Raw genomic sequence first — 25,895 nt, 5'->3', positions numbered from 1 at the left:
CAGCAGACGCAGAGAGTACTTTCTACTGACCAAGTTCTCAAACACACAGTGCCCTCTCTTATTCCACACAACAACCCTGATGTATTGTCTTCATTTTACAATACGGAGGGCCCTAGGGATGGTCAAGGAGACTAGAGTCCTTCTTCACCTATACAGATGCTCCCTGGCCATGCTGTACTCAACAACAGTTCTATAGTGCAGCGGACAGGCGTGTCAAAAAGCGACCTGCATTGTATATAATCCCCTTTAAAGAGCCACAGACGAGGCTACCACTCCTTGAGAAGATGCAAATCCTACCTATACTATATCATAATGGCCCTAGGAGGCATCAGTGCGTTACACTGACAAATGGTATAATTACCCATTTCATAGGAGGGAGAGGGAGGGAATCTCCTGAACGGAGCACTGCAGCATACAGTAGCTAAGCCAGAGTGACAAGCTACATTACAGAGTGTCGTAGCCTGTACAATAATTACACAAATAATGCAGGGGAGCTAGGTAAGTAGAAATCAACCAAGATATAGGTTCCAATCTTTCCTTATGCTAGAAAAAGAACAGATGCCTCAAGGTTAACTAAACTCAAAAGAGAAAATGAACTTGTACATGACTTGAAAAGACTAAGCTAAGGAACGTACCGACAGATCAACAGAACATTGGTATATCCTTCATGGCTGAGAAGAATTTGTTAAACTCTGTTTTAGAGCTCTGGGGAAGCCATGTGATGCACCAATTAAATGAGAACACACAGATATATGTAAGTTCTATACGAGGTTCTCAGTAAAAACGTGAGTCTTAAGATTGTATTTTTTTTTAAGATTTTATTTATTTGTGAGAGAGAGAGAGAGAGAGAGTGGCAGGCAGAGGGAGAGGGAGAAGCAGACTCCCCACCGAGCAGGGAGCCTGATGTGGGACTTGATGCCAGGACCCTGGGATCATGACCTGAGCCAAAGGCAGACGCTTAACTGACTGAGCCACCTAGGCGTCCCTAAGATTGTATTTTTTAGAAATCTCCACACCCAGTGTGGGGCTCAAACTCACAACCCCGAGACCAAGAGTCACGTGCCAGCCAGGCACCCCAAGTTTTCAGCCTCTTCAATTTCTAAAGCCTGATGCTTAAGGAAAAACAATGTATTTTTTAAGCCAATGTAGTGTTTTCTAAAGAGTGGTGTCAGATTTTTAAAGCTGATAAGAAACAGTAAAATCACAGTGACACAAACTAATTTGGGGGGACTTTCAGAGTACTTTCAGAGTATTTCTGGGTACGTCTATAATTAATAATGTTATAGAAACTCATTTAATTTTGAGCTGTTGGTCCAAATCTATCCCAGCAGGAAACAATAAATTAATAGTTCTAAGTCTGGGCAAAATAAAGGCAGGATGACTTTTGGCTTCCTACAATTACACTGGGTGCGCCCTGGATTCCTGCCAACAGATCATGAACCAATGCACTCCCTAGTTAAAGGAAACAAAGACCCTGAGAGCTCCATAGCTTAGCACCTCAGTGTCCATTTGTGTTGCTGGTCCCACCACACCTTGTCAGTTTTGATAACAGGGCTGTCTTCTTGATCAAACCTCTTATTTGTACTTAGACCCAATGATTAAGAATCTATCTTGAGCTCTTCATCTGGAAGATAGTGCCTAGGTTCCTTGCCCAGTATCCCAGTCCCATGGTCAAAGTTCTTGTCTCTTAGGGACAGGAATCTTTACCCTAACCCTCAGCCTCCTATAGTTGGATCCCTGCCACATCTCTTCCCTTATAACCACCACCCTACACTTGTGTTCATTTTTGCTCCTAGACTCCTGAGAGACTATGTTCAATCTATTTGCCAGATTATCCGTGTCTTGCCTATTTCTACATCTCTGATGTACCAACCCAATCTGCTAAATTCCAGAATTCCCTGATATCATGATCTAATGTATCTGGCCATCAAACCTCCCTGACACTGACTCACCACTTACCTGGACTGCGGAGATCACAACCACAGTCAAAGTCAGACACTCAACCGACTGAGCCACCCAGGCGCCCCCCCGACACAACTCCTATACATGTATGCAGTTAGTTTCTTTTCCCTGGACAGTCTACTTTCTTCTCTTCATACCTTTGCTCATATTATTTACTCTGCCTGTAATTTCCTTCTTCCACAAGCTCTCAAAGTAATGAATGTTCACAATGCAATCTCTTCTTTACTCACTATAGTATTATGTATTCATTACTCAAGGTGACAGGAAAGCACATGGTACATTTCAGAAAGATTCTCATGAAGAAACAGTGAAAGTCCCAGCATTTAAAAGGTTAATTTTCATCTATCTATAATTTTTTAAATACTGGGACTTTTATTTATTTTTTAAGAGAGAGAGCAGAGCCAGAGAGAGAGCATGAGTGGGGGGAGGGGCAGAGGAAGAGGGAAGAGGAGGCTCCCTACTGAGCAGGGAGCGGTATGCAGGGCTTGATCCCCCGACCCCAGGATCATGATCTGAGCTGAAGGCAGACACTTAACCGACTGAGCCACCCAGGTGTCCCAATACTTGGACTTTTAAATTGTTTCACAAAAGTATCAATCTCAAAGAAACCAGTTGTATACCACAATAGTTAGAGAAGCTTCCCTCCAGGGGCCACAAAACTAAAAATTCTAAAAGCAGAGTGATAAAGCTGTACTGCCTTGGCACCTGACGGGGAGAAGGGTCTCAGGAATCAGAAGGAAACTCGTGGGAGAAGATCTAGGACTGTGAGGTGGCATGGGGAAGGGGTGAGAGGCAGTGGGAATGGGCTCTGGTGCCTTGTTGGGACATATGAATGGGAAGAATAAGGTAGAATTCAGAGGAAGGAAGGGTCCAGCTAGCTGGTAGACCTGCGTTCGGATATCCCTCAGGAGGGAACAGGTTTCCTTCAACTTCAACCAGCCTCATTATCCTTATCACAGAAGTTTTCATGTTTCTTAGGTTATGGAAACATTCTAAGAATCTGACGAAAATTATGGGCTTTCTTTCCCAGGAAACCGCACATGCCTATAGCTTTTAATACAATTAAATTTAAAACTGAATATAATTCTAGGACATTCATGAAAACCATTCACAAATCCCAACTTAAGAACTCCTGAATTAAAAATTCCTAAAGAAAGTTCCTGAGAGAGCGCCTGGCTGGTTCAGTCAGTATAACATGCGACTCTTGATCTCAGGGTTTTAAGTTTGAGCCCCACATTGGGTGTAGAGATGGAGGGAAGGGAAAGGCAGGGGTTGGGGGTAGAAGGGAAACATGCTCTGCATCATGTAAGCGTTTGTGCTAGTAAACTCATTACCGTAGACATGGCTTTCATTTCCGATTAAAAATATCTAAAAACAAATTAGTTGGCATTCAGGGCCAGTCTCAATCACAGCTTTACATCAGGGAGGAGAGAACCCCCTTGTTTCACCAAATCACCCACCAAATGTTTTCCCAAATTCTTTCACCAAGAAACATTTTCAAAAGACAAGATCCTTAAAAATGTAAATATAACTTGAATCATTGGTATGAATGAATTTCAGCCTAAATATAAACTGATATCAGATCCTTTCCTATCTTCACAAGGATTATGAAGCATGCAAACACTGAACCTTAGAAGGAAGAAAGCAGACTGATGAACAGAAATAACAGAAAGGAGTGGGGTGCCTGGGTGGCTCAGTCATTAAGCGTCTGCCTTCGGCTCAGGTCATGATCCCAGGGTCCTGGGATCAAGCCCCACATCGGGCTCCCTGCTCCGCGGGAAGCCTGCTTCTCCCTCTCCCACTCCCCCTGCTTGTGTTCCCTCTCTCGCTGTCCCTTTCTGACAAATAAATAAATAAAATCTCTAAAAATAAAAAAAGAAATAACAGAAAGGAGAAACTGGGAAATTGCTTATTGCACAATCGCTTGCAACCTGCTTTCACCCATGGACACAAAAACAAACGGCTATTCAGAATGATTTCATATCCCACTAGATAAATATGCCAATATTTTCCCAGGAACTATGGTTACAACCAATTTCCAAAGGTTTTGTTAAGTACTCCAAGGAAGAATGAAACAGATTTTTCTTTTTCACTTAACTGAAGTAGCTAAAGCTTCTATAAAGTTAGGTATTTCCTATGTTGTGAAGAATAAGCACAAAAGCTAAATGATGGAGCCACATGAAACATTCAAACTTACTTGCAAAATATGTGGTCACACTTTGTGGAAACAGGCTCTTTGATCAACTCCAGACTAGAAGGAGAGAAAAAAAAAAAAAAAAGAAAGAAGGCTCAATAATTCATTTCAATATAAATAAATTCTTAGTAAAGAAGTGCAACTTTAAGCTGCTGTAACTGAGTCAAGGTAAGGCTTTAAGTTCATTTAGTAAGTATTTGTTAAATGTCTGCTGCGCTAGGAGCCAAAAATACAACAGAGAATTATGATCCTTACCTTCCTGAGCTTTCAGCTATCAAAACAAAATATATTACTCTTTTCAATACTCTCTATTATCTTTAGCATTTAAAAGATTGCTGACATTACTCCATTATTTATTAGTCTTCACTGATACATTTTTCAAGCTAAATTTGAGAGGAACATCCTATATCTTAACTAAACTTTAAGCTCCATGAAGACAACAAACTTCTTGTATTTCTTTTGGATCCCCTCACAGCACTTTTTTTTTTTTTAAGATTTTATTTATTTATTTGAGAGAGAGAGCACATGAGAGGGGGGAGGGTCAGAGGGAGAAGCAGACTCCCCGCCGCGCAGAGAGCCCGACATGGGACTCGATCCAGGGACTCCAGGATCATGACCTGAGCCGAAGGCAGTCGCCCAACCAACTGAGCCACCCAGGCACCCAGCACTTTTTTTTTTTTGCGTGTGACTGCCTTTTTATTTTAAATTTCTTTTTTTTTTTTTTAAGTAATCGATACACCCAATGTGGGGATTGAACTCACCACCCTGAGATGAAAAGTCACATGCTCTATGGACTGAGCCAGCCAGGCATCCCTTAAATTTCTTTAATTTATTTTTATTTTTTATTCATTTGACAGAGAGAGACACAGCAAGAGAGGGAACACAAGCAGGGGGAGTGGGAGAGGGAGAAGCAGGCTTCCTGCCAAGCAGGGACCCCAACATGGGGCTCGATCCCAGGACCCTGGAATCATGACCTGAGCTGAAGGCAGACGCTTAATGACTGAGCCACCCAGGCACCCCTTAAATTTCTTAATATGGAAATTTTCAATTATTTACACAAATAAAATAGTAAAATGAACTCCATGTACCACCACTCAGTTACAGTTATCAACTCAAAGCCAGTCTTATTACATCCATATGACCACCAACCCAAAGCCCAGATTATTTTAAAATAAATCCCAGGAGTCATTCATCTATAAATATTTCAGGTATTTTTTAAAAGACAAAGATCTTTTTAGGGTGACCAAGAAACCATTATTACTCTCAAAAAATAATTTTCTTTAGGGGCGCGTGGGTGGCACAGTTGGTTAAATGTCTGATTCTTGGCTTCAGCTCAGGCCCTGATCTCAGGGTCATGAGATTGGGCCCCGCGTCAGGCTCTGTGCTCAGCATGGAGTCTGCTTAAAACTCTTTCTCCCTCTGTCCCTCCCTGCCACGTTCTCTCTCTCTCAAATAAATAATCTTTAAAAAATAGTAATTCCTTTATAACATCTACCATATAATAGTCTAATTTCCCTCACTGTCTCTTAAAATTTAATAATTACATCTATTTCGGGGAGCCTGGGTGGCTCAGTCGTTAAGTGTCTGTCTTCGGCTCAGGTCATGATCCCGGCGTCCTGGGATCGAGCCCCGCATTGGGCTCCCTGCTCCTCGGGAAGCCTGCTTCTCCCACCCCCACTCCCCCTGCTGTGTTCCCTCTCTGTGTCTCTCTCTGTCAAATAAATAAATAAAATTAAAAAATAATAATAATAACCAAATCTATTTAGATCAGGATTCAAACAAGATCCATGCATTGCATTTGGTTGATACGTCTCAGGTGTCTTTTAATCTATAGATTTCACCTCCCTTTCCCCCTTGTCATTTATTTTAAAAAGTAGGTCATTTGATCCGTATCATTTTTTTTTAAGATTTTATTTATTTATTTGACAGAGAGTGAGAGAGCACAAGCAGGGGGAACAGTAGAGGGAGAGGGAGAAGCAGACTCCCCACCAAGCAGGGAGCCCGCTGCAGGGCTCGATCCCAGGACCCTGGGATCATGACCTGAGCCGAAGGCAGACGCTTAACCATCTGAGCCACCCAGGCGCCCCAATCCTATCATTTTTTAAAAAAGATTTTATTTATTTATTTGAGAGAGAGAGAGCACAAGCAGGGGGAGGGGCAGAGGGAAAGGGAGAAGCAGACTCCCCACTGAGCAGGGAGCACGATGCAGGGCTCGATCCCAAGACCCCAGGATCATGACCTGAACTGAAGGCAGATGCTTAACCGACTGAGCCACCCAGGTGCCCCCAATCCGTACCATTTCCCACATTCTGAATTTTACTGACTGTAACCCTATAATGTGGTTTAACATGTTCCTCTAGCCTCTAGTTCCTATAAACTAGACCTACAGGCTCAATCAAATCCAGATTCAATTTTTTGATAAGAACACTTTACTAGTGGTACTGTGTGCTAGGACTTTTATTATGTCACTTCAAGAGGTACATGATGCTTGGCTTGTGATTACTTTGTAAAAAACAACGTAATAAATACTCACCAAAGAAAATTTAGAAAATAAAAAAATAAAATAGAAAACTATTAAAATTTTGAGAAAAGAAAATTCATCACCCAAATTCCCAACCCTACCAGTCTATTCACAAAATCTTAGTATCTTCCTGAGATTATTTCATTTACTAAGAGAACAAGGAATTATTGGGCAGCTCCCATACACAAGTACTGCTTCTGGAGATGGAGGCACAGCAGTAGACAAAACAAAGCCTGTCCTCACAGAACTTTCAGTCTAGTTGCAGAACTGAGAATTAAACAAGAACATATGGATCAAAGGCATCCAAATCGGCAAAGAGGAAGTCAAACTCTCATTCTTTGCAGATGATATGATACTTTATGTGGAAAACCCAAAAGACTCCACCCCAAAACTCCTAGAACTCATACAGGAATTCAGTAAAGTAGCAGGATATAAAATCAATGCACAGAAATCAGTGGCATTCCTATACACCAACAACAAGACAGAAGAGAGACAAATCAAGGAGTCGATCCCATTTACAATTGCACCCAAAACCATAAGATACCTAGGAATAAATTTAACCAAAGAGGCAAAGGATCTGTACTCAGAAAACTATAAAATACTCATGAAAGAAATTGAAGAAGACACAAAGAAATGGAAAAACGTTCCACGCTCATGGATTGGAAGAACAAACATTGTGAAGATGTCAATGCTACCTAGAGCAATCTACACATTCAATGCAATCCCCATCAAAATACCATCCACTTTTTTCAAAGAAATGGAACAAATATTCCTAAAATTTGTATGGAACCAGAAGAGACCCCAAATAGCCAGAGGAATATTGAAAAAGAAAAGTAAAGCTGGCGGCATCACAATTCCGGACTTCCAGCTCTATTACAAAGCTGTCATCATCAAGACAGTATGGTACTGGCACAAAAACAGACACATAGATCAATGGAACAGAATAGAGAGCCCAGAAATGGACCCTCAACTCTATGGTCAACTTATCTTTGACAAAGCAGGAAAGAATGTCCAATGGCAAAAAGACAGTCTCTTCAACAAATGGTGTTGGGAAAATTGGACAGCCACATGCAGAAGAATGAAACTGGACCATTTCCTTACACCACACACAAAAATAGACTCCAAATGGTTGAAAGACCTAAACGTGAGACAGGAGTCCATAAAAATCCTAAAGGAGAACACAGGTAGCAACCTCTTCGACCTCAGCCGCAGCAACTTCTTCCTAGAAACATCACCAAAGGCAAGGGAAGCAAAGGCAAAAATGAACTAATGGGATTTCATCAAGATAAAAAGCTTTTGCACAGCAAAAGAAACAGTCCACAAAACCAAAAGGCAACCGACAGAATGGGAGAAAATATTTGCAAATGACATATCAGATAAAGGGCTAGTATCCAAAATCTATAAAGAACTTAGCAAACTCAACACCCAAAGAACAAATAATCCAATCAAGAAATGGGCAGAAGACATGAACAGACATTTTTCCAAAGAAGACATCCAAATGGCCAACAGGCACATGAAAAAGTGCTCAACATCGCTCGGCATCAGGGAAATCCAAATCCAAACCTCAATGAGATACCACCTCACACCCGTCAGAATGGCTAAAATTAACAAGTCAGGAAACGACAGATGTTGGCGGGGATGTGGAGAAAGGGGAACCCTCCTACACTGTCGGTGGGAATGCAAGCTGGTGCAACCACTCTGGAAAACAGTATGGAGGTTCCTCAAACAGTTGAAAATAGAGCTACCCTACGATCCAGCAATTGCACTACTGGGTATTTACCCCAAAGATACAAACGTAGGGATCCGAAGGGGTACGTGCACCCCGATGTTTATAGCAGCAATGTCCACAATAGCCAAACTGTGGAAAGAGCCAAGATGCCCATCGACAGATGAATGGATAAAGAAGATGTGGTATATATACACACAATGGAATATTATGCAGCCATAAAAAGGAATGAGAGCTGGCCATTTGCAACGACGTGGATGGAACTGGAGGGTGTTATGCTGAGTGAAATAAGTCAATCAGAGAAAGACATGTATCATATGACCTCGCTGATGTGAGGAATTTTTAACCTCAGGAAACAAACGGAGGGTTGCTGGAGTGGTGGGGGGTGGGAGGGAGGGGGTGGCTGGGTGACAGACATTGGGGAGGGTATGTGCTATGGTGAGCGCTGTGAATTGTGCAAGACTGTTGAATCACAGATCAGTACTTCTGAAACAAATAATGCAATATATGTTAAGAAAAAAAAAGAAGAAGATAGCAGGAGGGAAAGAATGAAGGGGAGTAAGTCGGAGGGGGAGACGAACCATGAGAGACGATGGACTCTGAAAAACAAACTGAGGTTTCTAGAGGGGAGGGGGTTGGGGGGATGGGTTAGCCTGGTGATGGGTATTAAAGAGGGCACGTTCTGCGTGGAGCACTGGGTGTTATGCACAAACAATGAATCATGGAACACTACATCAAAAACTAATGATGTAATGTATGGTGATTAACATAACAATAAAAATTTAAAAAAAGAACATATGGGAATAAGGGCTAAAAATAAAAATAAAGCCCAGTAACAGGGATGGAGAGTGCTGTGTGGGTATGGGGGGGGGCGGGTGTATACAGAAAGGCCTCACTGAGGGGACACTGGCAAAGAGTTGCATAATGTGAGGAAACAGGCTGTGCAACAACTGGGGGAAGGACATTCCAGCAGAGGGAGCAGAGAAGGCAGACTCTGAGCAGGCCCCTGCCAGTGTTTCTGAGGGTCAGCGAGCAGGCCATGGGAGAAGCACTAGTAGAAGAGGTCAGACAGGCAGCTGGGAGCCTGAGCAGGTAGGAACCTATAGGTGATTTTAAGTCTATCTTTTATTCTGAAAGAGAGCTTCAGCAACGGATTTTTGGTACAGTTCAGGCAGGACATCAAACAACAGGCCACCTGTGTGTGGCAGGAATGTGGGTCTTTTCATTACGTGTTTCACTTTTTAAAAAGGAGCCCAAGAAAAGCTGGGGGACAATAGCCTCGTTGTGAAAGGTTTGGTAACACAACTCTTAGGATCACAGGGCTTCTGACGCAGCACAGGTAACAGAGAGGAAAATACCACAGAAAGTCAGAAGGCCAGGGTTCTACTATCAGTTCTCTATTTTCTTAGCAGAGTGACCTCAGGCCAAACCCTCAACCTGAACCCTGGGTTCCTTCTCTGTCATCCACTCTACCAGTCTCTTCAGGTTATTGTCAGAAAAAAATTAAATGTTACTTACGAAAATGTTCACAACCTGAGATGACTTGTACCAATGAGAGAATTATTATCCAGCTAGACCTAATGTGATTTTAAAAAGAAAAATCAGGGGCGCCTGGGTGGCTCAGTCATTAAGCGTCTGCCTTCGGCTCAGGTCATGGTCCCAGGGTCCTGGGATTGAGCCCCGCACCGGGCTCCCCGCTCTGCAGGAGGCCTGCTCCTCCCTCTCCCACTCCCCCTGCTTGTGTTCCCTCTCTCACTGTGTCTCTCTCTGTCAAATAAATAAATAAAATCTTTTTAAAAAAATGAAAGAAAATAAAAAGAAAAATCACCGAAAAAGAGAACTCTGATTTGCTACTAAATCACAATTCCTCAGATAAGCTACACATCAAAGAAATTCTCAGTAAAGGCGAAATTGGATTTAGCTATGATACCAGATGGCTTTCATTCTCACCACTGACTCAACTCTGAAATAATTATGTTTCAGTCTGGTAATTATAAGCTGAGCTATACAAACATACTGTAAACACAAACTTTAAACGGATGAAAACTTCGATATGTAAAAAGGTTAAGAACTGTTGAAAAAAAGCTTGAAGAGGTAATGGGAAAAGGGGCGTCTGGGTGGCTCAGCTGCTTAAGCATCTTCCTTAGGCTCAGGTCATGATCCCAGGGTCCTGGGGTTAAGTGGGATTAAGTCCCGAGTTGCATCGTTGCATTGGGCTCCCTGCTCATTGGGAAGCCTGCTTCTCCCTCTGCCTGCTGCTCCCCACCCCACCCTGCCCCTGCTCTCTCACTCAAATATATAAATAAAATGTTTAAAAAAAAAAAAGAGGGAATGGGAATGAAAAAAGTTAAGACAGTCCTCTTCTAGGTCCCGATGAAAGTAAATGTTCGCTGTGAAAGTGATTCAAATATTTTAAATACTTTTTGGGTCAGGCAATATTTTAGACTTACTGTGTATTTGCATTTTGGGCTTCCAACATGGGTATAAGTGGTTGGAAAGAGAAGCTGGGTTAGGTTTGAAAAACCACCAGCACCTATCAGGATACACATTTTAGCAAACTCTTCTGAAAGTCAAAAATTTTAGAGTCATGTGCAAAAAGTTAGAAAGAACTACCAATTATCAGAAATAAACACCAATGGTAATTTAAATAGAGGCCAACAGAATGTATTTTAGCTCAAGAGACCTCAAAGAAGCTGGAAGCCTACCCTCTAGCTACCATAACACTGTTTCCAGTCATAATCAGGAACCATTTATTAAGACACGATTGCAAATTATCTGGGCACTGTTTTTTTGTTTTAAACTTTTTATTTATTTATTTGAGAGAGAGAGTTCGGGAGCACGAGTGAGGGGGAGGGGCAGAGGGAGAAACAGACTCCCCGCTGAGCAGGGACGAGGTCATTCCCATGACCCTGGGATCATGACCAGAGCAGATGTCAGATGCTCAACCGACTGAGCCACCTAGGCGACCCAAGGGGACTGTTAAACAAATAAACAAAAAGTAGAGTAGGTATGATCCCATCCTAGAACTTTCCCTTTGAATGAGTTTAAGGTTTAACAACGAAGAGAATGAAAAGTTGTAGTTTAAAAACCTAAGTCTATTGCTAATAGAAAATAGATTAAAAAAAATAGAGAGCTGGAAAACATACAATAGCTAACTGAAAATGAAAACTTAGCATTAACTTTCATTCTTGCATCTGCATTTTTTACATATCTGCGTTTTTTAATTGATGGTTTAATTTGCGAGAATGAGAAAGAACATTACATTTTTATGACTGAGTCTCGTGGAAATGTAAAATAAATGGACCCCGATGCCACACTATTGAGGACTTTTTGATCACTCTTTGTAATTTTCATGAGTAAGTTTTATGCTGTTTCAAAAGCAATTTTTTTTCCAGTTGTCATTTCCTGCTTCTTTGGCTCTGATGATTCATAAAGTAGGCTATAAATCTCATTTAGCTCTTGTTTTTATTTAGCTGAAATGTTGAGGGGCGAGGGAAAGGAGGGCTACTTATAAATCTTGTATCTCTCTGGAAACACAACTTGCATTTTCTTTAATCTTATTTACTTGACTCCATATATGAAAAACAACTTTGAAGCACAAAGAGAAATTTACTTGAATTTACTCTCCTTTATTGAAGGTAAGGGGCCATAGGTGCAGCTTTCTAATTTACTTTTTGAATATTACCCACCACTAACCATCACCATATTAAAAACCATTAAACTACCGAAGAATCAATTTAGCTTATTATCTAATACCTTCAACAAATGTTTAGTGAGTGGCTACTATGTCCCAGGTGCACTGCTCTAATTACTAAGGATATGAAAGTAAACAAAACAAATAAAAACCCCTGATTCCTGGAGTTTAAATCCTGTAAGGGTAAAGAAAAAGAATAAAAAAATTATACGGAATGTTAGATAGTAATAAGACCTATGGGGGAAAAAAAAACAGGAAAGGGAAATAAAAAGTGTGTTGGGGGTAATGGTGGTATCATTATAAATAGGGTTGTCTGGAAATGCCTCTTTGAAAAGGCGGTATTTTAATCAAGATCTGTAAGCCACACAATTATCAGGGGTAGAACATTCCAGGCAGAGGGAACAGCAAGCATAAAAGCTCAGAGGCAGGAGAATATGTTGTATGTCTGAAGAAGAATAAAGAGGCCAGAATGACCAAGGGTGCCTGGGTGGCTCAGTCAGGTAAGCATCCAACTCTTTTTTTTTAAGATTTTATTTATTTATTTGAGAGAGAGAGAGTATGAGAAGGGGGGGGGAAGAAGCAGAGGGAGAGAGAGAAGCAGATTCCCCACTGAGCAAGGAACCTGATGTGGGACTTGATCCCAGGACCTTGATCATGACCTGAGCTGAAGGCAGCCACTTAACTGACTGAGCCACCCAGGCGCCCAGCATCCCAACCCTTGATCTCAGCTCTTTTTTTTCTTTTTCAAAGATTTTATTTATTTGACAGAGAGAGACACAGTAAGAGAGGGAACACAAGCACGGGGAGTGGGAGAAGCAGGCTTCCCACAGAGCAGGGAGCCCGATGCGGGGCTCGATCCCAGGACCCTGGAACCATGACCTGAGCCAAAGGCAGATGCTTTACGACTGAGCCACCCAGGCGCCCCTCGGCTCAGGTCTTGATCTCAGGGTTGTGAGTTAAAGCCCGGTACTGGGCTCCATGCTGGGTGTGGAGCCTACTTAAAAACAAAAAACAAAAAAACCCAAGAGGCCAGATTGACCAGAGTAAAACGAGTAAGATGGAAGAGGATAGGCAACAATTCTTCTAAGGTTCCTTTTTGGCTTTTCACCAAGACACTAAGGTATAGTTTTTAATTATTTTGTAGGTTTAGCAAACGCCATAGATATCACCTAGTGACTACTTGAGGTTCATAACCTTTGTTGTGCCACAGACTCCCTTTGGCAGCTGGTGAAGCCCATAAACACCCTTCTCAGAGTAATGCTTTGAAGTGCATAAAATAAAAAATATAAAATTATACAAGAAACTAACTATATTGGGGCGCCTGGGTGGCTCAGTTGTTAAGCGTCTGCCTTCGGCTCAGGTCACGATCTCAGGGTGTTGGGATCGAGCCCCACATAGGGCTCCCTGCTCAGTGGGAAGCCTGCTTCTCCCTCTCCTCCACTTGTGTTCCCTCTTTCGCTGTGTCTCTCTCTGTCAAATAAATGAATAAAATCTTAAAAAAAAAACAAAAGAAACTAATTATATTGAAATAAAGTTCTAGCCATAGGCCTCCAAGGGTCAAGGAGGGTCAGCAAATTAAGAGCTCCTGAATGAGAACTTCCTGGGGTGATAAAACTGTTATATATCTCGACTGGTTTACACATATATATACACTTGTCAAAACTCATTGACTTGCACACTTAAGGTCTATGCATTTCACTGTATGTAAATTATGCCTCAAGGATTTAAAAAAAAAAAAAACAAAAACAAAAAACCTTGAGGGGCACCTGAGTGGCTTAGTCAGTTTAGCGGCTACCTTCAGCTCAGGTCATGATCCCAAGGTCTTGGGATCAAGCCCCGCATCGGGCTCCCTGCTCAGTGGAGAGCCTGTTTCTCCCTCCCCTGTCTCCAGGCTTGTGCTCTCACTTTCTCTCTATCAAATAAATAAATAAAATCTTAAAAAAAACCAACAACAAAAAAAAACTTGACTATTCTAGCCCCCTCTTTATAGATGAGAAAACAAAGGCTCACTCAAAAAGTCAGAGACTTGCCAAAGGCTTTGATGAATTGCAGTATTCCTTTTTTTTTTTTTTAAAGATTTATCCATTTATTTGTTTGAGAGAGAGAATGAGAGAGAGAGAGAGAGAGCACATGAGAGGGGGGAGGGTCAGAGGGAGAAGCAGACTCCCCGCCGAGCAGGGAGCCCGATGCGGGACTCGATCCCGGGACTCCAGGATCATGACCTGAGCCGAAGGCAGTCGCTCAACCGACTGAGCCACCCAGGCGCCCTGCAGTATTCCTTTTTTTAAAAGATTTTATTTTTAAGAGATCTCTACACCCAATACGGGGCTCAAACTCACAATCCTGAGATCAAGAGTCACATGCTCTGCCAACTGAGCCAGCCAGGTACCCCAGTATTTTTATTTATTTTTTTAAAGATTTTTTTTTTTTTTTTAAGATTTATTTGAGAGAGAGAGAGAGAGAACACCAGTGGAGGGAGGGGCAGAGGGAGAGGGAAAAGCAGACTCCCCAATGAGCAGGAAGCCCAACTTGGGGCTTGATCCCAGGACCCCAGGATCATGACCTGATTGGGAGGCAGATGCTAAACCAACTGAGCCACCCAGGCGCCCCCCCACCCAAGTACTCTTATTTAAATATACAGGGCTAGTTCAACCAAAGACCTAACCACACACATGCACAAATTATTTGTGATTTTATTTTGCCACTATTAACTATGCCCATTCCAAGTGATAGAGTTGTTTTTAGAGCTGGGATGAAAAGGTCAATTACTCCAAACCAGATCTCTGTGGCAAAGTAGAATCAATCAAGACAGTCTGTGAGCTAGGAAAGATAGGGGGGCTGAACATGTTAAGGGAGTAAAAAGGAAAGGGGAGAGGCAGAGTGGAGAAAAAGGAGTAATTTCCTACATTCCCAAAGCTCTTGATTAAGAAAAGCAGCAACTTTATTTATTTATTTTTTAAAAAGATTTTATTTACTTATTTGCCAGAGAGAGACACAGTGAGAGAGGGAACACAAGCAGGGCGAGTGGGAGAGGGAGAAGCAGGCTTCCCATGGTGCAAGAAGCCCGATGCGGGGCTCGATCCCCAAACCCTGGGATTATAACCTGAGCCAAAGGCAGATGCTCAATGACTGAGCCACCCAGGCGCCCCAAGCAGCAACTTTAATAGTCTAATCTTAATAGTTATTATAACTTTTTCTTCTTAATATATGCAAGGTCAATTCTACTTATTTGCATAGGATATAATCAAGTAAAGAAGAATCTCAAATTAATAAACTCTTCCGTCAACTTACCAGATTGGACACTCTAAGATTTTCTGCATAGCATTAAGGACATTTTGTACTTCTTCAACACGATCTGCAGGTAAATCCATTTCTTCCTGTTCCAACGAATTTTAAGGCATGAGCTTAAATATATACGTGTATATTTGTATGTATACACACGTTACTTTGAAAGGTTTATAAGAACAATAGCCTAGTTTCATTAAATGTCATTTTTAAATAAGAAATTTAAGATTGGAGTGCTTTAAAATTATACCAATCATAGAATTAATGACAAAAGTTTTATTTTTTTTAATTTGAAAAGCTGGTTTTTTTTGTAATTAAGACCACTTAAATTCCGTATTTTTTTTCCACATAAAGCCTCCAACCACTTTTAGTCTTTTCCTCTCTCCAGGAAAAAGAAAGCCACAGTGGGGTGACTGGGTGAGTGATGGTAGCCTCTTATTTCTCCAATCATCCTGGCTCTTTTCTTTTTCTTGCTGAAAGCTAGCCTCAACAAAAACAAAACCAACGCTCCCCACCCCTGCTCTTCCCCAGTGTTTCCCACTAGTCAGCATTCATCTCAGGATCCTCTTTAGGCACATCCATGCCAATAGCATCTGTGACTACTGACGCCCCTCTACTTTCTTCTTGTCCCTTCTCAGAAACGCGTATGAAGCCAGTTCTTTTTTAAGGGCTCTCCCTCCAACAAAATCCAGCATTCTCCTATTCTCAGACACATTCCTAGCCCCTTTCCCTCCTCAGGATCTCCTTCTCACACATACCAGCCGGTCTTAAAAAGACTACTATGATGCTCCCCTCAGGACACATTCCAGTTCCTGCCATCAGGATTCCCTCTCGGACACACCCTGCCCTCTTCCCTTATCCTCAGTGCCTCCCCTGCCCCGAGACCCACAAAGTGCCCCTGTCCCCACGATTTCCCCAGACTCAACGTCTTAAGTCTTTTCAGGTTCCATCCTCTGCCGGTCCCTGCCAGATAACACCCATCTTGCTCTCCCAGTCTATACCCGTTTCCTGTCCCTCGGAGCACCCCCTTGGACCTTCTCCCTTCCCGCGGGCTCTCTCACCTTCACCCAGAGCAAAGCGTCCGGGCTTCCCGGGTCCAGGGGCCCACTTCCCTGAAAAAATTCGCCGGACTGCCCTCAATCCAGAAAGCCTTAACGAGCTCACGTCGCGCAGTCGCACTTTCAATTTATCTGTAATTCCCGCGCTTTCCTGTTGCCAGGGAAACCGGCCGCAGCCACTGAGCGAGAACCTCTCAGAATACGAGATCGAAACACGTTACGGAAGAGCTGAGCAGAAAGAGCCGAGAGTCTCTCCCGGCTCCCGATTGGTCATCCATTTTCCCCGCGTTACGTAATTAGAAAGGGACGGAAGAGAAAGAATTCTCCCGGACTTTTCTATTAGGCCCTTGCCCCCTCACCTCTACGCTTCCACTTACGGCTTATTACGTCACAGAATTTGCTGGACTAGGGCCGTAATCACTACCTGAGGCCCGAATATGAGCGCAAGATAGTGCCTGAAACAGTCGCAAAAAGGGGCCCTGTTTCCTCACCATTTCCGCTTCAATGGAAGTCTTCAGTTTCGGTAAATAAAAAGATTGTGTGGGAAAAACTACGATTTCCAGCATGCATTGCGGATCGAAAGGCCTTCGCCACAGTGTTGCTTGGAAACTGTAGTCTTATGGAGCAGCGATTCCGACACCGGAAGCGGGCGCGATTCTCACGGCAAGCCAGTTGATAGTTTGAAGAGCTCGGTACGCTTACGCACGTCAATAGATATGGATTGGAGTGTTAGGTTTTCATATCTTGAGAGCGGCGAATTGGCTAAAGAATCTACAAGTCCCAGGAAAACTACAATTCCCATCTAGCCCCGCGAGTCCCGGGCAAGGAGTCCACTAAGGTCAGTGACCTAAGGGAACGCGGAGGGCGCCGAATTTACCTGGGAAGGGGAAATGCACTTTTGACTACGACTGCGCACTCGTAGTTCCGCCCCTCTGCCTCAGTGTTTGTTATTGTTGTGGTGTTCTGGCAGCTCCTGCCCCGCCCCTGCCACGCACGATTGGCCAATCAGTGGGATGGTAGTTTTGAGGGACAACTGGTAAGAGCCAATCACCTTGTCGGAAACTCAGAAACTGGGGACTAGGCCCTATTTCTATCCGCCATATTAGACTCTCACGCCGCAGGGATAGCTGCGGAGCTGGCAGGGAACGGTTCTTGCACTGGCCTCCGGCAGGCGCCCCCCGGGGGCGGGGAGCTGGTAAGGAAGCAGTTGCGGTTACGGACGGGTGGGACCACATCGCCACTGAGAGGGCTAGGGGAAGTTTAAGGAAGGGATCCTGCAAAAAAAGAGGGGCTACTTTTTTCGTGTCTGGGGGGCAGCCAGTCTTGTCCGTGGCCGTATGAGAGAGCCGTTCGGATCGAGTGGCCGAGGGGGCGGATACTGCGAGAGAGATGGAGGGTCCGTGGCTTAGACTTCCTAGCAGAAAGGGGGCCTAGGCAGAGAAAACGAGAGAGAGTCCTCAAAGGGTGGTGACACTGTTTTGGGGACGTGGAGTGCTAGGAAACGATAACTGGAAGACTAGGATAAAGTCTGCAAGGAAAAAAAAAATGACACTGCCCACACAGCCTCCCAACCTCATCCGTCTCCGCTTGTTGAGAACCTCATAAGAAGTCTCCTTGGTCAGGGATCTCTGGTATTGGAAAGACACCGTGTTTCCTTTTTGTCAAACACCCAGCTATAGGTCACACATTTTAACCCCCGGATAGCTTGTCAGGCCTTTGGCGGAGACAATAATCAAAGCTCAGGTTTCCACGTCTGCTTCATTAACGGGATTTTTGGTATTCCTGAAAAAACTGACATAGAGGAAAAACTGATTTGTGCCAAGCAGAGGTGAGCCAGTGGCGTGAACTTATAATAATGCCGGTTTTGAAAGCTGAAGGCCTAGGCCCCAGCCATCTGACTTTACTGACTTTAAACCCACAAGGACAGATGGTGCTAACTATAGCTTTGGTATTTCCACAAGTTCAAGATTAATGCTCTTGCTGAAAGAATTTTCACATAAAAGCCAAACAGAAATAGGCAATTCTTTATGAAGACCTGGATTTGATCCAGCTCAGCTAGAATCCCCCCACTTCCTGTTTTCTCTCATCAGCCTACCAGCTGGATGAGCTCCAAAGTAACTAAACTAATTTTAATTGTGTAATTTGAGAAAAGGGGAGTTAGATTAGTTTCCTTCCTTCTGGATTCTCAAAAGTGTGGAAGTTCCGAGTTTCTCGGATATTGAAAAGTGAGAATGTGTTTCAGAATATCCACTTTTTGGCTGACTGAATCAGCTACTTCATTTCCCTGATATTTTTTGCCCAAGAATCTGGGGAGTTGACAGGAATTCTGTCCAAATGTTAAGGACCCCAAGAATTGCATTCCATATAAATGAATACTAGATGTCGGCAGATTGCTGCTAGAAACTGGTATTTTTTTGGTAGTGAACTTGGCTCTAGGTAAAGATGAAGAATGGAAAAAATTGGAGGGTAATTGTTTTGGGTTTAAAAAATCCCTGATCCTCAGAGAGTTCAAGGTCCTTTTTAATGACAGCCTCAATTGTATTGTTTCACAGGGCAGTGCATTTTCGCTTCTAAAGACTAACTTATCGTAATCATTTTTATATTTGAGTAACGTTTTCAGAGAACTTGCACACACATTTTTATTTGACCTATTTTCAAATTAAGGGGCTGAAGCTTAGGGGTTAAATGACTTGCTCACCGCTACGTGGCTAGTAATGTGTCAGAGCTGTGTCTGGAGCCCAGCTCTCCTCAACCCTTTTGCTCCCTCCCCTGGTATGCTGCAAACTCCTGAGACTTAGTCTTATTCATCTCCTACTTCCTGTGCATAGGGCAGAATCTGGTTCTTTGAAGAGATTTCTTAAAGATTTGTTGATGAATATGTTTAAAAGATGACCTTTCTCATTACAACTTAGGTTTAGATGTTAAACTTTTTTCATAAAGTCATAAGAACAAACCAGTCTAACAACTCATCGGTGAATAAAATCCTTAATTAAAAACAACTGACCAGAGGGGCGCCTTGCCAGCTCAGTCCATAGAATGTGCAACTCTTGATCTTGGGGTTTTAGGTTCAAGCCCCATGTTGGGTGTAGAGACCACTTAAAAATAGAATTTTTAAAGAAAAAAAAAAAACTGACCAGAGTAGACATTCAGTTACAGAATTGTTAACTTTTTAGACATGATAATAGTATTACAGTTTTCAAAAAGCCTTTTTTTTTTTAAAGTGTTACATGCTCAATTTTATGGATGAAGTAATGGCTGTCTGTCAGAATAATCCAATAGGGAACAGGTATTGCTATAATAAGATTAGCCCTGTGTTGATGATAATTATGGAAGATAGCTGATGGGTCCTTAGGGGTTCATTGTATATTAATCCTTCTCTTTTGTATATGTTTAAATTTTCCCATAATTTTTTTTTTAATTAGATTACTATAGTTAGGTTAAAACAGTTGACTACTGTCAATCCATATTGGGGGAATTGGGTGGGGGCAATACAGAAGTATAGATGAAATGAGGGTAGCCTTGAGTTTTCTATTCTAATTATACGTCCATCACTCTCTACTTTTATGTATGAAATTCTCCATAAAAGAAAAAAGTAAAACAAACAAAAAAACACATGAACTTGAATGAAAGGTGTTGACTGCTACCCCTGTTAGTTTCTTGGCTAGTATTTTGTCCTCTAAATTGTTAAAACTGATCTAACAGAGAACCTGGGTTGCTCAAATTTAGAAAAAGCCTGCTTTTCCAAGAAAAAAAATGTAGAATGTCACTTTCAAGTTAGGAGAATGTAAATTCCCTGAGGTTAGAGACCTATGGGTCTCATTCTTCTGTCCTGCTACTAGCAGGTATTCAGTAGTATCTATTGAATTAACTAATCATATAAAGTTCCATAAAATCCAAAAGGATTTTACGAATGTTAGATGATTTCTGTGGGTGTGGCCAAAATTTACACGGTCTCAACAAGCACCTAACAGTGAGATTTGGGGGTACCTGGGTAGGCCTCTGACTCTTGATTTCAGCTCAGGTCATGGTCTTGGGGTCATGGGATTGGTGGGGCTCCGCGCTCAGCGGGGGGTCTGCTTATCTTCCTCTGCCTCTTGCCTGCTTGCGTGCACTCTCTCTCTAAAATAAATCTTTAAAACACACACACACACACAAAGGGGCTCCTGGGTGGCTCAGTTGGTCGAGCATCCAACTCTTGGTTTTGGCTTGGATCGTGATCTCAGGCTCCTGGGATCAAGCCCCGCATCAGGCTCTGTGCTCAGCACAGAGTCCACTGCTTGTCTCTCTCCCTCTGTTCCTCCCCTCCTGCTCCCCGCCCACGCACTCTCTTGCTCTGTTTCTCTCTCAAGTAAATAAATAAATAAAAATCTTTAAAAAACAAAATTACATGTTAAAAATAAGATAGCAGGAAGGGAAAAATGAAGGGGAGGAAATCGGAGGGGGAGACGAACCATGAGAGACTATGGACACTGAGAAACAAACTGGGAGGTCTAGAGGGGAGGGGGTGGGGGGATGGGTTAGCCTGGTGATGGGTATTAAAGAGGGCACGTACTGAATGGAGCACTGGGTGTTATACGCAAACAGTGAATCCTGGAACACTACGTCAAAAACTAATGTATGGAGATTAACATAATAAAAAAATAGTACAAAACAAAACAGTGAGTTTGTTTTAAGCCACCCACCAGGTTATAAATAGAAGAGGGTGCCTGGGTGGCTCAGTTGGTTAAGCATCTGCCTTTGGCTCAGGTCATGATCTCAGGGTCCTGGGATCAAGCCCCACATCGGGCTCCCCACTCAGTGGGGAGCCTGCTTCTCCCTCTCCCTCCTGCTCATGCTCTGTCTCTGGTAAATAAATAAAATCTTTTAAATAGATAGATAGCAGAAGAGCAGAGACACTGTTGTATTCACTGAGGTATCTTCCCAGCCTAGCTCATATTAGGTCTTTACAAGCTTTTGTTGAATGCCTGTTTATGCAGTTTATAGAACTGGCTCTAATGTGTGTTCTCTCTCCCCCATCCTCTCAACTCTAGCCCCACAGCATGGAACCACAGGTTACCCTAAATGTGACTTTTGAAAATGAAACTCAAAGCTTTCTGGTTTCCGATCCAGAAAATACAACTTGGGCTGATGTCGAAGCTATGGTGAGTGTTAGTTTTTTCTCCATCCTTTAAACGTAATTTTTTCAAAGGTAGCTATTTTTAGCTGTGTTGTTTCATAGCTGTCATATTTGCCTTTTCTAGGTCTTTTGGAAAATTACCTTTGACGGGTTCAGTATTCATACAGATGTGCACCACCATCACCACCCCCCACCCCACCCCCAGGGTACAAACAAATTCTTTAATTTGCAGCTAGGACTTTTAAAAACTGTTTTAGAAACAGCATGAGCAATGAATTGGTGTGGGCCCCACCCTAACCAGGCCCCAGCTAAATGTTCTGCCTCAGAGCAGATACGTTACTGTGGTTTGTGAACCACCAAGGGTATAACCTATGTTTTGCAAGCTAATCGTTTTTATTGCTAGCTCAGAGATTGAATATCTAAAAGTTGTGTAGTGGGGTACCTGGGTGGCTCAGCTGGTTAAGCATCTGACTCCTGATCTCAGCTTAGGTTTTGATCTCAGGGCAGTGAGTTCGAGCCCTGCATTGGGCTCCACACTGGGCCTGGATCCTACTTACAAAAAAAAAAAAAAGTTGAGCAGAAAAACTCCCACAGGTGCTTAACTACTCATCTGTTCTTGTGTTGTTGTCAGTGCCTTTCCTCCTCTTGGTTTGCCCTTTGTACTCTTCTGTTTTTGTTTGGTTTGCAGTGGTGAATGTTTTACTTCCTACACAACTCTGTTTAACCAGCGAAACTCTGGTAAAAACCTGCTTTATTTGGTTATGTGGTATGATAACTAAAAAGGAAAAAAAAAACGGTGGGGAGACTTAACAAGATGATCTGATCTAGTTCTCTGTCTTCCAGCAATTATTTCTTTATACTGTTCTAAACAGGTGGTTATCGAGAAAGTTGGGTCTGTTTGTCAAATGATCTGAAAATTAAACACAGTTAGTGTTCTTTTTCTAGTAGTTAAATGAGTTGAACTTTTTTCTTTATTGTAAATTTTAAATTATAAGAGGGTAATACGTGCCCATTAGAAGTGAAACAATCCAGATATATATAAAGAAAAAGTTACTATCTTTCTATTCCTTCCTCCTTCCATCCACTATTCCCACCTCTTTGGGATAACCAGAGTTAACAGCTCTGTGTGTACTTATCCACATTTTCCATGTTCATACAGATTTCGTCCTAGGATCATACTATAAACATAATTCTGCAGCGTGCTCTTTTTCCCCAGCAGTATATTACAGAGAGTTCTCAATCAATAGATAAGGATCTGAGCTCATCCTTTTTAAAGCTATGGATTGTCTACAATATTTTGGTGTTGTCCTCCCATAATTTAACCATTTCTTACTGAAAGATTGTATCTAGTTTTTTTAATGGAGGTATAATTGCCCTATAACATTATATAGGTTTCAGGTGTACAGCATAACAGTTCTGTTTGTATAGATTGCAAAATGATCACAGTAAGTCTAGCTAACATCTGTCACCACACGTAGTTACAATATTTTTCTTGTAATGAGAACTTTTAAGATCTACTCTCTTAGCAATTTTCAGATACACAGCACAGTATTATTAACTGTATTTACCATTACCATCCCCAGGACTTCTTTTATAACTGAAGTTTGTACCTTTGACCACCTTCACCCATTTCATCTACCTCCCACCCCTGCCTCTGGCAACCACCAATGTGTTGTCTGTATCTATGAGTTCATTGTTGTTATTTCACTTAGTGCCCTCAAAAAAAAGGGTTTTTTTTGTTGTTTTTGTTTTGCTTTTTACCATTGTATAATGAACTACAGGAGAGATCTCTTTGTCTTTATAACTTATGCACTGTTCTGTAGGATAGTTTCCCAAAGAGAGATTAATGGGTCACAATGCATATAATTTTAAATTTTAATGGATACTGCCAGGTTCTTTGCAGAACAATTGTAGCACCTCATAGAAATGTATGACAGGGGGCACCTGGCTTTAGAGCTCCTGCCTTCTCCTTAGGTCATGATCCCAGGGTCCTCAGACAAGTCCCACATCAGGCTCCTTGCTCAGTAGGGAACCTGCTTCTCCCTCTGCTGCCGCTACCCCTGCTTGTGCTGTCTGTCTCTCTCTCTCAAATAGAATCTTTAAAAAATAAAAGAAATGTATGACAATGCCCTGGATTTTTGACAACAGTGGATATTATGGCTTTAAAATGTTTTTACCATTCTGTTGAGATGACATGTCATTGCTTAAATTTACATTGTTCTGACGACCATTAAGGTTGAACATCTTTTCATGTTATCTGTTGGGCACAACTGATTTCTCTTGTATGAAATCTCTATACATTTTTGCCCCTTTTTACCTGGGTTGTGTTAATCTTAACAATTAGCATTTTTGCAGATGGTCTTTGTGTATTGCAGATAATAACCCTTTGTTATGAGTTGTAAATAACCCCCCCACTATTCTTTGTCTTTTGACTTTATTCATGGTTTTTTTCTTTTATGCCATTTAAATGTTTAATTTTTACGTAATGAAATATGCCCATCCTTTCTTTTGACTTCTGGGTTTCTGTTACAACCTGCCTTTTTGATATCTTGATCATATAGCATGTACATTTCATTTGCAGGTAAAAGTTTCATTTGATCTGACCACTATTCAAATAAAATACCTGGATGAGGAAAACGAAGAGGTAAAGTATATGACAGTACCCATGGCCAGGTATCCAGAATAGGGATCTAATTTCTCAAGAGTGATGGCGGATTGAAAAGTTCAGACTAGTGTTTTTTTCATTGTGTAGTGGTTTAAATGTACTTGATAGTTGCATGTTCTGAGCTGACAGTGGCATCTGAGATGGAGTTAAGAAATAAGGAAGCAACATTGAAGAAGGAAATTTGAGAGATAACTTTTAAAACTATATAGTGATACAGTTCAAATATCTTACAAGCTGCCATTTAGTTTATGATAAAAATAATGGCAAACCTTTACTGAGTGGTTACATGTCAGACTAACAACACTACTATGTATGAGGTGTTATGTTATTATCTATCTTTTACCCATAAGGAAACTGAGGCCCAGAGAGGCTAAGTAACTTGCCCAGAAGGACAAAAGCTTGGAAATAGTAGAGTAAGGATTCATTCCCTACCTTCTGGCTCCAGAGCCCAGGCTCTTAACCACTGTATTATGTTCCTTCTTAATGTACCTGAAATATAAGGATGATACAGGAGTTAAGCAATAAAAGTCCTTAATTATTTTTCACAATTAGTTCACGATAATGGAAAAGCTGACCCCCAATCTGAGAGTGTGCATCTTATCTGTGAGGCTGGTCCTAGTAACAAAAATGTTCAATTGACAGGAAGTTTATATTCACTGTTGCTTTTGTCCTTTTACAGGTATCCATCAATAGTCAAGGTGAGTTCCTGAGAGAACCTGTTCAGCCATATTTAAAAGCTTTAGTCTGTTCATGAGTGTATACATTTCCACTTCCACTCAGATCTTGCTGCAATATTTATTTTAGAGTGGAATTTAGTATACAGTAAATTGACATCTCATTCACTCAGCCAACGGCATTAGTTACATAGTGGATTTTTATTTTGTAGCAGTTTTTTGTATAAAGATTAGTGCCTTTCGACCCTAAGGACAGCTTTAATGGAAGCTTCTCTTATATTTAAGGTGGTAATCTTCTGAAAATATGCCTCCCAGTTCAACACATACAACTCCATTCTCCTGGTGTTGCCTTTGTCCCTGACTTGGTATATATATTACTGTCAACTTACAAACATATAAAGTGGTATTCCAGAATTTAATTATAAGATGGTTGGTTGTTCAGAGCTTGGAGCACCTTTTCCCACACGGAGCAATGTTCTATTTGAAGAATAGTCTCCCAGGCTAGCCCCCCCAAAGCTTATTTTAACCAGCTCTAATTTTTTTTTTTTTTTTTTTTTACAAATTGAAGGTTTATGGCAACCCTGCATCACTTTTTCCAACAGCATTTGCTCACTCTGTGTCTGTGTCGCATTTTGACAATTCTCTCAATATTTCAAACTTTTTCATTGTTATTATATATATTATGATGATCTGTGATCAGTAATTATGCCTGCTAAACACCCAGATGATGGTTAGCATTTTTTAGCAATAAAGTATTTTTTTAAATTAAGGTATGTACTTTTTTTTTCCAGGCATAATGCTATTACACACTTAATAGATTGCAGATAGTATAAACATAACTTTTATATTCACTGGGAGACAGAAAAATTCATTTGACTTGCTTTTTTGCGATATTCACTATTGTAGTGGTCTGGAACCAAACCTGCAGTATGTTTGAGGCCTGCCTGTATTAACACTACCCATGAACTCTCTTGAGTCCTGAGCTTCCCTAAACCTAGTA

General features: G+C 41.7%; 2 protein-coding genes across 18 annotated transcripts in view; one reads left to right on the top strand and one right to left on the bottom strand.

Moving 5' to 3' along the window:
* Positions 1 to 17,314, bottom strand: part of BRCA1 (BRCA1 DNA repair associated) — a 66,953-nt gene extending 49,639 nt beyond the window's left edge. For 11 of the 13 annotated variants that reach the window (XM_028093921.2, XM_028093923.2, XM_028093932.2 and 8 more), the window contains exons 1-3: positions 16,932 to 17,314; positions 15,389 to 15,474; positions 4,160 to 4,213 (exon numbers count right to left, since the gene is read on the bottom strand). In XM_028093921.2, the coding sequence (XP_027949722.2) occupies positions 4,160 to 4,213; positions 15,389 to 15,474; positions 16,932 to 17,006 (215 nt within the window). In that variant the 5' untranslated portion in view covers positions 17,007 to 17,314. Of the gene's footprint in view, positions 1 to 4,159; positions 4,214 to 15,388; positions 15,475 to 16,443; positions 16,601 to 16,931 lie in introns of those variants that run through there. The other 2 variants (XM_028093927.2, XM_028093929.2) reach the window with 2 other exon arrangements.
* NBR1 (NBR1 autophagy cargo receptor) overlaps positions 16,810 to 25,895 on the top strand; it is a 30,485-nt gene continuing 21,399 nt past the window's right edge. For 4 of the 5 annotated variants that reach the window (XM_028093939.2, XM_028093938.2, XM_028093937.2 and 1 more), the window contains exons 1-4: positions 17,543 to 17,635; positions 21,471 to 21,581; positions 24,138 to 24,200; positions 24,901 to 24,919. In XM_028093939.2, the coding sequence (XP_027949740.1) occupies positions 21,480 to 21,581; positions 24,138 to 24,200; positions 24,901 to 24,919 (184 nt within the window). In that variant the 5' untranslated portion in view covers positions 17,543 to 17,635; positions 21,471 to 21,479. Of the gene's footprint in view, positions 17,279 to 17,542; positions 17,636 to 21,470; positions 21,582 to 24,137; positions 24,201 to 24,900; positions 24,920 to 25,895 lie in introns of those variants that run through there. The other variant, XM_028093935.2, reaches the window with a different exon arrangement.

This window comes from Eumetopias jubatus, unplaced genomic scaffold (assembly GCF_037043125.1).
Source record: "Eumetopias jubatus isolate StellerSeaLion01/CBP00866 unplaced genomic scaffold, mEumJub1_p1.0 scaffold_10, whole genome shotgun sequence".
Lineage (NCBI taxonomy): Eukaryota > Metazoa > Chordata > Mammalia > Carnivora > Otariidae > Eumetopias > Eumetopias jubatus.
This window is presented reverse-complemented; position numbering and strand designations above follow the sequence as displayed.